A 12251-nucleotide genomic window follows, 5' to 3' on the forward strand; every position below is an offset into this window, starting at 1 on the left:
TAGCAAATAGCCAAATATGGAGTACATTTGAGATTTGTGACTGAAGTCCGTTAATTGTGAAGGTAAAAAGCCCTTTTTCTAGTAAGGGATGCTAAGAAAAAGTATATCTTTGTAAAGTAAAAAGCCCTTTGCTTGCTCTTGCATCTCTTCTTGTTAAGAGTAAATTAATTGCATGATTGAAGGAATAATTTGATGTTACATGAATGCATCATATGCATGTGTTCTTTGCCTAAAAGCTGCTCATTTGATGCTTTACTTTTCCTCCTTTCTGAAGTGTGCACATTAAACTTACGTTACTATGCAATTAGGATGAGCAAAAAATTATTATCGCTGCTCAGGTAAAGGTTTATAAAGCATCAGCTTCTCGTAAAAGTTTATAAAGCATCAGCCTCCCCTAATCCCCTTCACATAAGCAGTTGTGCGTGCGCAGCATATAATGGCCAGCAAGGAAAATATGGAAGACAGGCCAACCTTAGTTGGTTTCAGCTTTTGGGGATGAATCCACTAGCTACTGTCAACAACTATGGTCCTACTTGGGTTAAACTAGCAGGACGTGAAATTGGTGCAGCTGTTAAGGTGTTGATAGATGCACGGACCCTGGAAATGGATTTGACAGAATAGCAGCACAGAAAGCACTGTATCAGCTAGCATAAGATTGACTGGAGGAGGGCGCATTTTGGTCACTTCATCGCTACAGGCAGGGGGGTTTACAGTCTAGCGCGGCCTTACGAAGCCTGAAAAACAGATATGACATATATACTCGTTGCACTGACTGCAGGCAGCTCTATCAGTGCAAACCAAAATTTCAAGCATTATCGGCAAGACATCCTTTCGATAGCATCTTTAACATCTTGTTCCATTAGTCATGCTAACATGTGTTTTGAGCTTGGACCATAATATAGCTGTTGCAACTAGGAAATCTTGGATGAATTATATTCATTCTTAGACTTTGTTGTTCGTTCTTGACAGAATTAAAAGGCCAAGCCTGCAATCAAAACCTGAAACACGACTTTGTATAATTGCACAACTTCATTCCTAACATCTTACCAACTTCATTCCTATGAATCTATGATAATTCATAATTTTAATATTATCATAATACAATTGAAGATGATGAAAAATAAGAATGTGGTTAAAATACCACATTAGTTTATGAACAACTAATTTCCTTGTTGAAATCTGGAACCAAATTACTCTGCTTTCCTGTTCTTTGGAGCTTTCTTCTGCTTTTTTGGCAATGGGTAGATGATTCTGAACACCCAAGCAGCCCCAATTGCACCAATAAAGGGGCAGATCCAGTAAACATACAACTGATCCCATGTATTATGCTGTTTTCTAATGTATGCCCATCCAAACGCCTGCAAGAACAACAGAAGACAATTAATATCTACTACGCAGTAATACAATAAGAGAAACAAATCATTGTGTTTGTAATCCATTAGAGAAGCAAATCAATGTATTTGAAATACAATAAGAGAAACAAATCAAAGTATTTGTAGCCTACGTGGAGCAATCTCCTTTATATTAAGGACTAAACCACGTAGCTTTCGAAGCATGTGGATCAAACTACGTAGTTATCGATTAAAGGACAAAGTATTCATGCTCAAGGCATAATTTGCAAAACTGCAGCATAATTTTGCTCAATCAATCTCATGGAGAGAACAGACAGCCCTCCTCTTCTACTGCTTCCACTAATGGTCACAGCAATGGCATCAAAGTAAGCCCTTAAGTTTGTGCTTAGCTTTTAAGTTTTAGGAGCTTTTAAAACATTTTAGGGAAACTATTGATTTACCAATATAATAATGAAGTAGAAGCAAATACAACCTATGCTATATAGTAGGACTCTGATATGCACACTTTTGATTGTTTGAATCAACTTAGGTATATTTTCTCTGATATTGTTACGCACACAAGTCAAAATAAATCATAGACTCGTAATAACATATGTACTTTTCCACTGTACCAGGTAAAGTATCTTGAATTTATCATTGTCATAAAGAAAGGATAACAAGGATATCATTTGGTTTTGAAGCCCTAGGGGTTCAGTTGCCAACTTCATTTTTCTGTAAGAGTCTGCAGGGTATATTAATAAGTAATGCATAATGCATTTCATTCTGCATAATCACAACATTGCTTAAATTGATACGAAAGAATGACACTAATGACAGTGCACCAGCAGTCCTGTGAGGTAAGTAGGTAAATACTCTCATTTGGCGAAGAGCATAGTCCAAAAAAGGATAGCAGAGGGAAAAAATAAAGGGCAGTGACACTAAAGACAGGGAAGCAGCTTGTGAAGGAACAATCCCACTGTTCTTAGTTCATTGGGTTGCTCAGGACATAAATCCTGTTTTGAACCTGAATAATTAAGTTATGTTTTCCAGCCAATTACTAATCCAAATTATGATTGAAGATTTCGTGGGAATGTAGTGGAAGAGAGCCACTAGTGATGAAACCACTTTTAATAAATGGTGCACATAAACCAGCTAATGGGGACATGATTAAAGCAATGTAAAGACTTTAGCTCAGAACAGATATGGAACACAGTCATTCAGCAAAAATATACTCACATTGGCAGGATTCATTGAAGGTCCAGTATAACTGGAGCCGGCAACAACCAAAGTTACAGTAGCCATGGCAAGCAGCCATGTCTTCACCAACATATGACCTGGAATCCTGATGATAATGATGAGGACAGCCAAGGTTATAAGAAAAGTCAACACCCCTTCTGCCATGGCTGCAGTATGCAAGTCAACCTTAATGGAAGGTCCCCCCAACATGTGTTTGTACTGACTTGGCATCACTTCCGAGATTGCTATGGCACCAGCAACAGCACCAGCAGCCTGCCATAAGACAAGTTCATAACTTCAGAAATATATATTGGTAGTTAAATCTTATATATTTATCCGCCAACATAGAGTTTCCAATGAATTTTATTATGGAACCAACTTTCCTACACTGAGAAAGTGACTGCTTGTATAGTCAAAACGTAACACCATAAGGACAAAGAATAGATGTATGCTTATAAACCACGAGATCACTAGTTGTACATCAGGAAGAAGAATCTAGTAAAATTCTTACCAAATATTTGCCAGTTCCATGTCAAAAAGCAGGAAAACTTATACATCACTTATGCATCAGGCGCGACAAAATTTTCAGTGAATACCATCCAATTAGGCAATTACAGGGAAAAGGGGAAAAGTCACATTCTAACTATTATCATACTTAGCTGGAGCGAGACAAACAGAAATTGATAGCTAGTCAGATGAAAAGGAAGCAATTTGACCATTGATGTTTTAGTGAAAATTTAACAAAAAATAGTCTTGGCCAATAAGTCACTTAATTAGCTACATCTAGCAGGATTTTCATACCATATACTTCAACAACAAGAACCAAAAATCGCAAGAACTCGATGCTTTATATAAACATTTCAAAAAAAAACTTCAACTACTACCTTATTACTCCTACGACAACCTCAGACCAAAGTCGTTCATCCCAGATTCCTAGTCCTACACTCCTACACTTACTTAAAACGACAGTGATCTTGAAACATCCTTGAGAAAATATCTCAAACTCCCTATGCATGTTAAGTCAACTTTGTCAATTAAACATAAATCCAATTCCAATCGAATCTAAACACCAACACCCCCTACTAAAATTCTCCTGGCACGATCATATAAAAAACGATCATATCACAATCCACGTTACATTAAAACTAGCTTAATTGGTTAAAGTCTCGACCCCATTTCCACACGAAATCAAATTAAACACAAAAGTCAACTCCATTGATATCAAAAACTTCCATCATGAATGAAACTAAAACATCTTCCACATTAACATTAAAACAACATTAATGATCAACGAATTCCCACAACACAGCACAAAATTCAATTCAAAACATATAAAAACCAAAATCACCGATTCTAAACAATCCCACTTCAAAACCCATCAAATCAAACAAAACCAGAACCCAAAACAATCAAAATCAACCTGAGCCGGAAATCGCAACGCCAATGAAAGAAGAGAATCACCCCCAAGACCAGCAGCGTAAAAGGCGGCAGTTCCAGTAGGATTAAAGCTAGCACCACCAAGCAATTGCCCGACAAAAGTGTAGACAAACACAAGAGTAGCAACAATTGAGGTGGTAATAACTAGGGTTAAAGGTCCTTGAACTCCGAGCGAAGTAGAAATGAGGTAAGTGAAAAGACCGATGGTTGACGCCGAGAAAACCCACATGGCAGTGAGTACGGCGTCTCCGATTGCCAGCTTAATCGCCGCCATTGTTGACGCCATTGTTGCGAGCTTCGAAGGTTTCTCTCTCCTCTTTCAGAGAGTTTCTCTCTCTAAGTTGTTGGGTATGATGGGATTGGATATTTGGATGGAGGATTGGAAGGTTTAGCTGATGGTTAACGAATGAGTGTGACTTACCTAATTTTTTATTTTTTTTTTAATTAATTTATTTGATGAATTATTGGTGTACCTCGTGGATTTCATGCTTAATAAATGAAGAAATACATTGGTTATGGTTTATTAAATATTTCTTTATAATGAATAATTAAATAGTATGATGCTTAGTGAATGATACTCGTTCATCTTTTGTTTTAAAATATATACGAAGTAGTAAAAAAATACTCCCTCCGTTTCCATTTGATAGTCCCTTATGGGCATTTTTCCCGGAAATTAATAAACATAAATAAAAATAGTAAAATTACATTGAAAAAGTAAATTGACATTGAATATGTAAAAAAGTAGAGAGAGAAAGTAATAAAGTAGATGGGAAAACAATATTTACATGAGAAATTTAAATTTGCACAAGTATTGTTGCATATTGGAGGAAGTTTTGGTAAAAAATTAATATTAATGGTTGTTGGAATAAACAAATAGGGTGAATATTTTGGAACTAAAATTTGCCTATAATGGACTATCAAAAGAGGACGGAGAGAGTATGAGTAATGAATAATTGAATATTATGATGCATTGATGCTTAATGAAAGATATTTTACATTATTAAACACTCGTGGTTGTCATTCTTTGGTATAGAGAAGTTAATCGTGCCGTGTGTCTTGTTTTTAGGATAGTTAGGAGATGTTGGAAGAAGAGATACATGTGCACAAGTTTTTATTTACTTGTATAGTTGCATGTGGGGTTGTTAATGAGCCGAGCCCGCTCGTAAACTGTTCGAGCTCGGCTTCGGCTCGAGACGATACACGAGTCTAATTTGACTAATCAAATTAATAAGCATAATAACAATAGCCTAATATTGTATAACCTACTACTAGCCTCCTCTCTCTCTCTTCTCTCTCCTAAAGTTTAGCCTCCATTGTCAATTTTGGAGGGGCTTCCATCGGATTTCACCGGTGGAAAGCCCCAATCTTTATTTTCTTTTAAGCTTTTAATGTTGTTTCTTAGGTTACAATAATGTCTCCCTCGAAAGAAAGGGTTTATCTCCTTCGAAAGACAAGGTTTTTTCAATCTCCTTCGAAAGACAAGGTTTTATTTGTGCTTAATTTGGTCTCTGGTTGTGCGGGGCTACTATTGATTATGGCTCAGATTCGGGTTACGGAATCAACACAAGAATTTTCTTTCTCCCAAAATTACGAAGCGGCGACGGATCCACTCAAAAAGTTGTATGAGACAAAGAACCGAGAATGTGCCAAATTGTTATATTTATGTATTTGGATTCTTAGCCCTTCCCCGATTTATTCTTGTTTGATTTTGTTAAATTCGTTTTCGTTATCGTTAATTGTCAATTGTAGATGTCGTATGGCTATTATTAATGAAATTTAATGTCCTTTAGGACTTCTTTAAAAAAAAAAAAAAAAAAACAATAGCCTAATATTATACTTGGGTAGTTTGGGTAAGTGACGTAACATAAATTATGCATTTTATGGGCTTAAATGAGCCTAATTTCAAATTTGAGCTTATAACGAGCCTGATTTTGAACTCAAGCCAATAACGAGCTCGAGCCGAGCCCCAAACCCAAACTGACGAGCTCGAGCCGAGCCTACCAGTATTCGGACTCGACTCAGCTCATTAATAGCCCTAGTTGCATCACTTGCATGTGTATGCAGTCATGGCTATCTATATATTATATATAATAACTCTAACCAATATAGTCATATCTCACATTTTTCTTTGTTCACGAGTGTTATAGCAAACCCAAATACAAAATTTTAGTACATTGGTTTGAAAACAAATTAAGCATTTTTGGTCTCTTCTTTGTACCTCACTTAAAGATGGCACTAGGCCGGGTTGACTCAAAATGGCACGGCCTAACACACACACACACACAAGCATGGAATGGGCGCATGACACAAACACTATGTAAACACAGCACAACATGTTACTATGCATGTCAAGCCATGGCAAAAATGAGCTCGACAAGAGGCATGGAACGAACACTATGTAAGCACAGCAAAACATGTTATTGTGCATATCGTGGCAAAAATAGGCTCAGCAAGAGGCAAAGCCACAATCATTTTTAATCTCATTATCTCAATATTATGTTAACTTAACCATGCGATAAAGTTGTTTAGAGTCAAGATTAAACTATTACTCCTCTGTTTCTTTTTATTGGTTACGTTTTAACTTTACACGCTTGGCAATGCACCTATTTGATCATAAATATCTTTCATTTTATAATTGTAAAAATTATAATGATTGAATATTACTCCCTCCGTCCCTAAATTACATTCCTCCTTTCTATTTTTGGTATTCCAAAATTACATTCATCCTTTCTATTTTTGGTAAGTTTTTTTTTTTAAGTAAATCAACTCTCTTTTTCTGTTTTATATTTAATGCTTTCTCACTCATCCTTACCTAATCTCACTCATAATCCTTGTGCCAAATTACAATGAATATGATTGGTTAAAATTTTTTAATTAGGAGCATGTGATTGGTCCTTTTTTTTTGCAAAGGATTGATGACTTGTCATGAGTAATAACTAATCTATCTTTGTACTTCCCATTGCATTATCTAATTATTGCTATTTGTCTTATTCTTCCCTCCTTAATTCCCGTGTAATTTTCCAAAAAGGAATGTAATTTAGGGACGGAGGGAGTAATAAAGTTCTCGTAAAGATAAATCAAACTAGACCCCACATGACTCTAATATTTTGATAATAAATTAGAAGGTTCTGGTAAAAAAAACAAAACATAACCAATTAAAAAAAGAAGGAAAAAAGAAAAACAAAAAAAAGGGGAGTAGTATTACATGCCAAGAACATCCAATCCCTCCTATATTTAATCCTCCAATTGTTCTAACAACCTAACCCAATTCGGATGCAAACATGGTTTTAAGGCTTATAGGAACCACAAAACTTGCCTAAGAACAATGAGATTATTGCTTAAAGTCCACAAAAGCTCGTCTCTTAACATGGTGAGGATTTGTGGAAACATGGTAGGTAGTTGCACCCTTTTCTTGGTAGGTAGCCTGGATGGCCATTTGTTATCCCACAATTTTGTCAATTACAAGATTCCTAGTTTTCCACCAATGTTGACATAACACATATTTTAAATACTCCGTATAAGGTTCAATACAAAAATGAATACTCCGTAAATCCCATGCTATTCATTAAAGGTCAATGAATTGTAAAGTTGTGCATCTTTGAGGCCAATAAGAGCATCCACAATGGTTGCATAAAAGGACATGCTTGCAATTTCTAAATAATATAAAGCTATTGGAGCTCATAAGTTGTAGCTAAGCCAAACTACTCCGTACATAGTAGTTTCACTCCACCCAATACACATATATTGATTTGTTTAATACTCATTTTTTATGTATTTGTTTCTTTGTTTGTTTATTACTCCCTCCATCCCCGAAAGAACGACCCATTTGAGTTGATTATGCGGGTATTAAGAAAGTTAAATAAAAACAAGTAAAGTAATTTTGAAAATATAAATTTACATGGGGTTTGTAAAAAAAATAGAGAGAAAAAGTAATAAAATTACATGGAAAATCTAGTTTTTATATGGGGAAGCTAATTTTGCACAAATATTGTTGCAAATTGGTGGATGTTTTATATGGGTCATTCTTTTTGGGACTAAAATTAGACCAAATGGGTCGTTCTTTCAGGGACGAAGGGAGTATTTTATTTTTTTATAGTTTATTTATTACAAAAGGGTGTATCTTACCATTATAGATGTTGTAGCTTAAATCATGAAGCTTAGGGATAAATGATGTGGCAACACAAAACTACATGTATATGCAGCTAGCCATTGCGGATGCTAAGGCAATACACATATTTTTAGACTTGAAAATCGTATCATCTAGATTTTGCACCACTTCAGACTATTATATAATTGAGATGAAAAAAAATATTTTAGAAATGCTGTAGTGTTACTCCTTTATTGTATGTTAGTTGCTTGATTGTGAATGTTAAATCTACCACAATACCACTTTTTGCTCTTTTCCTTTAAAAATAATTGCCAGCCCAACTTTTAAAATTGCCAAATCAGATTGAAGAAGATCGAGATTTGGGTAATATGAACTAGGAAATACTAATTTTAAGTCTAGATAACCTAAAGGAAGATATATCCATTATTAGAAGTTAATAAAGACAAAACACAAAAGCAACATGGACGCTACTCTTTTCAAACCTTAGTCCTTAGAGAATGCTTTTATATATATATATATATATATATATATATATATATATATATATATATATGTGGAATGGCCGGTAGTTCAAACTAATGAAAGTTGTATTGTTAAGGAATGACTTTGAAAAATTAGCTTAGGATAGGTAATACGGACAACATGAATTTAGTAAGATTCATATTAATTAAATCACATATATAAGAAGCAGCGGCATTGAACATGAAAACAGATGAGGCATTGTGAAGCTATATTAGGTAGAAAGGGTTGAGACTTGGAAGGCAATGTCAAGCTATATTGGGTATAAAGGGTTGAGACTTGGACCAGCTTATTTAGCTTCCAATCATTCCAAGTCGAATAAGTTTAGGCAAAATAATATTAAGATAACATATAGTGTCAAAAAAAAAAAATATTAAGATAACATAATGGTTGATAAGTTCAAATAAAATTGATAATAAAGGTTAATAAGTGCTAGTGAGGTCTAATGAAGTCCAATAAGATAAGATATTATTAGGTATAATGAAATATAAAAAATAAAAAAAAAAAAAAAAAAAAGGTTTAACAAACTCAAATAAGATAATGTTGCAAATGAAAGGCCAATTTCGAGATTTGTTCATCTCAAAAGCTTGAGTTCTTCTTGTCAATTCTTGACAACTTTCGCACGATTTTGTTTGACAATTTTAATAGATGATATGACCTTAAGTTTTATTAAATATCAGTAATTTTTATTTTTGTTAAAAGATCAACTCAATTAAAAAACTATGAATTTATATACATACTCTATCACTTATGTTTCTCATATTTATCTTTCCTGTGTTGATTGGAGCTTGTTTTCTCATACTCACCCCAAAAAAATCGGAACTAGGTTATTGGTCAAAATTTAGGTGGGACCCATCAGATGAATCATCAAAATATAACAAACTCTTATTCGTTAAGTTTGTAACGACCAATTTGTTGCTTAGCCGTATTATTAAAGGAGGATATTTCCAGTTGTATTGGTTGCCTTTTCTCTTTGTATTATGTGTTGAGACAAAAAGTGTTACTAGTACCCATACTTTTTAGATCTACCCCTTCAAAAACGGTGCAACTAAATATCGTTCATCATATGCTTAGATGCAACAACTTTAACACGTCCTATATTCTTTAATCTTTATTGATCAAAAAAGAATGAAAAAACAAACTTAGTGATTGATACTCCATTTCTAGTTTTTTAATGGAGGCATGTTGGATCATGTGCATCGCACAAACAATCTATTATGAATTTTGATGGATCTGTAAAGATATTTCTTTCATAATATTTGATCATTAAAAAAATATATCGAGTAACTATTTTGGTGAAATAGGAAAAGTACATCGTATTTGATAATTTCCCGCCTACTAGGCCACCACCACCTAAAGTCGACCTCAAGCAATTAATCAGAATCACTATTGGTGATTAGCAAGTTTACTTAATTAGTACATCTATTTGACCAACAAGTTCGTATTTGTTAGTGGTTGATTCAATTCATCTATAGTTGTATAACACTATTAAACCTCAAATTGAATTGCCCCATTAGCCCCCATATCCCATACAATTTTTTTTTTTAAAAATATCTAGATAGCCTCAAATAGGCCGCGACAAAACCATAATTCATCCATATTAGGAATTAAATCACAAAAGCTATATATTCCTATCAAATTAAAAATGATAAGACTATTATTAATTTTTACACTTAAATTCATTCTCATTATTATTATTATAACCGGTTATCAAATAAGCCGATATAATTCTAAAGTTGCACCTAGAAGATAACGGAGGTATTACTTCTTTTCACAAAAACTAATTATAGAAGTATTTATATCTTGCCTCAAATGATTCATAGATAGTGTATTCCCAAATCATATGACTCAAATCTACTGGCTAGAATTTTATTAAAACCAAGTTTAATTAAAATTTTCATAAAAAAAAAAAAAAGTAAAGTTAGGATATAATTACCTGAGCAGGGAAGCGGATAGCCATAGACAAGAGCGTATCATCACCAATACCGGCGGCATACATGGCGGCGTTAGCGGTGGGATTAAAGCTAGCACCACCAAGAGCCACCGTCAGACCTTCACAAAAAACTATATGAATCATTATAATACCGGTGAGAATAGCATGGATCAACTTACTATCCTCATTAACTCCAAAATATTCGGCCACGACCGCCGTGGCGATACCGAGTGTGGAAGCCGTAAACATCCATCCGAAGGACATAAGGCCGTCTCCTATGGCGGATTTTATCATCTTTCCTACCCCTTGCGCCATTTTTTGATTTTTTTGGGATTTTGGATTATGTGAGAATATGTTTTTTTGGAGGGGTGATTTGATGGTGGTATGTATGATTTTGGTTTTTTGGGGGAAGTGGGGGTATTGATAGATGGTGATGGTGATGGAGATAGGAATGGGGGATGGAGGAATGAGTCAGCTTATTTAAAGATGAGGGGAAAAAAAAAAATTAGATTTTTGGTTTAAACTTGTTTAGATACCACTTTTTTTGATAAGGGTGGAAACGAGTCGAGGCGAGTATTTATCTATTCGAGCTAAGCTTATTAAGGATTACTCCATATGTTTAATTAAGCTAGGTTTAATTTATATGATCTGATATGATATGTTTAATTCACATAATCTGATATGATAGGTATAATTCATATGATTTGATTAGATTTGAGTCTTTCTGATTTAGTTGGTCTGATTAAAGGGGTGGAGATGGAGATAGGGATAAAAGATGGAGATTGAGTAGCTAATTTAAGGATGAGGAAAATATTGGTTAAAATTTGTTTAGATACTCTTTACCATTTTAGATAGGGTTACAACAAATCGAGTTGGGACGGGTATTTGTTTATTCGAGCTAAGCTTATGAGAAAATCTACTATCAGATCATATCAGAAAAAATATTATAAATTCATATCAGATTATCGTTTTATGTGCAATTTTTTATAGTTTCTATATCTTAATTTCGTAATGAAAATAATTATGAAAATTACATATTAATAAAATACACATTATTACGAATCTAACAAGATCTATCCCACTTGATTTCCTTACAGATTATCGTACACTTAAGGTCAAAGTTTGGTCAAATTAGACAATAAGATCAGATCAGACCAAATTAGATAAGTTCATATAAGCAAAAATAAGGTGAACGAAATAGGGCCTAACTTTGACCTTACTTTGTATACTAATTCGTAAATAAAAATTCATAAATGAATTGAAATGTCATTAGATGCCTTTTTATATGCAGTTTTTAAATATGAAATAATTTTTTTAAAATTTTATAAGTTATAAAAATAAAGATATATTTAACTATAAACCAAATTAAAATAAATTAAAAAATAAGAGTTGATCTGACCTAATCTGATCTTTTCTAGTATAATATGAGTCGATCATGTCTAAAATAATAAATTTAACTAATATGTTCAATTGAACATAACCTAAGTGCAACAATTTAGTAGAATATATATTTGCTAATGACCAAATTTAAGTATTGATAATTATAAGTTTTAATTCCTGGTAGTTTTTTTTTTTTTTTTGAATAATAAATACTGGTAGTGTAAATTACTAAACATTGATATTATGAAAATATACGTATTTTTGGGTTGGCTTTATCTTGTTCTCTTCTTGTCAAGAGGTATGAAAT

General features: G+C 33.7%; 1 protein-coding gene across 2 annotated transcripts; it reads right to left on the bottom strand.

The window, feature by feature from the left end:
- Positions 1–991: 991 nt before the first annotated feature.
- Positions 992–10894, bottom strand: LOC145594659 (aquaporin SIP1-2-like). Of its 2 annotated transcripts, none has more exons than XM_081650994.1 (3): positions 10568–10894; positions 2568–2840; positions 992–1358 (listed from the first exon to the last, which is right to left on the bottom strand). In XM_081650994.1, exons 1-3 carry the CDS (start codon positions 10877–10879, stop codon positions 1191–1193), a joined length of 753 nt encoding a protein of 250 aa, XP_081507120.1. In that variant the 5' UTR covers positions 10880–10894; the 3' UTR covers positions 992–1190. The 2 variants fall into 2 exon arrangements, with proteins under 2 accessions (XP_081507120.1, XP_081507121.1); XM_081650995.1 differs by lacking the exon at positions 10568–10894 and adding an exon at positions 3988–4384.
- Between the last annotated feature and the right edge of the window lie 1357 nt (positions 10895–12251).

Source organism: Chenopodium album, chromosome 19, assembly GCF_948465745.1.
Source record: "Chenopodium album chromosome 19, dcCheAlbu1.1, whole genome shotgun sequence".
NCBI lineage: Eukaryota > Viridiplantae > Streptophyta > Magnoliopsida > Caryophyllales > Amaranthaceae > Chenopodium > Chenopodium album.

What these genes read in the sequence shown, in the direction of transcription:
- LOC145594659 (XM_081650994.1), bottom strand. Translation starts at nt 10,879, where the DNA reads ATGGCGCAAGGGGTAGGAAAGATGATAAAATCCGCCATAGGAGACGGC. An exon ending in CTATCCGCTTCCCTGCTCAG is followed by an intron (nt 2,841 to 10,567) that starts GTAATTATATCC and finishes GTCTTATGGCAG; the next exon opens with GCTGCTGGTGCTGTTGCTGG. An exon ending in CTTCAATGAATCCTGCCAAT is followed by an intron (nt 1,359 to 2,567) that starts GTGAGTATATTT and finishes TTGTTCTTGCAG; the next exon opens with GCGTTTGGATGGGCATACAT.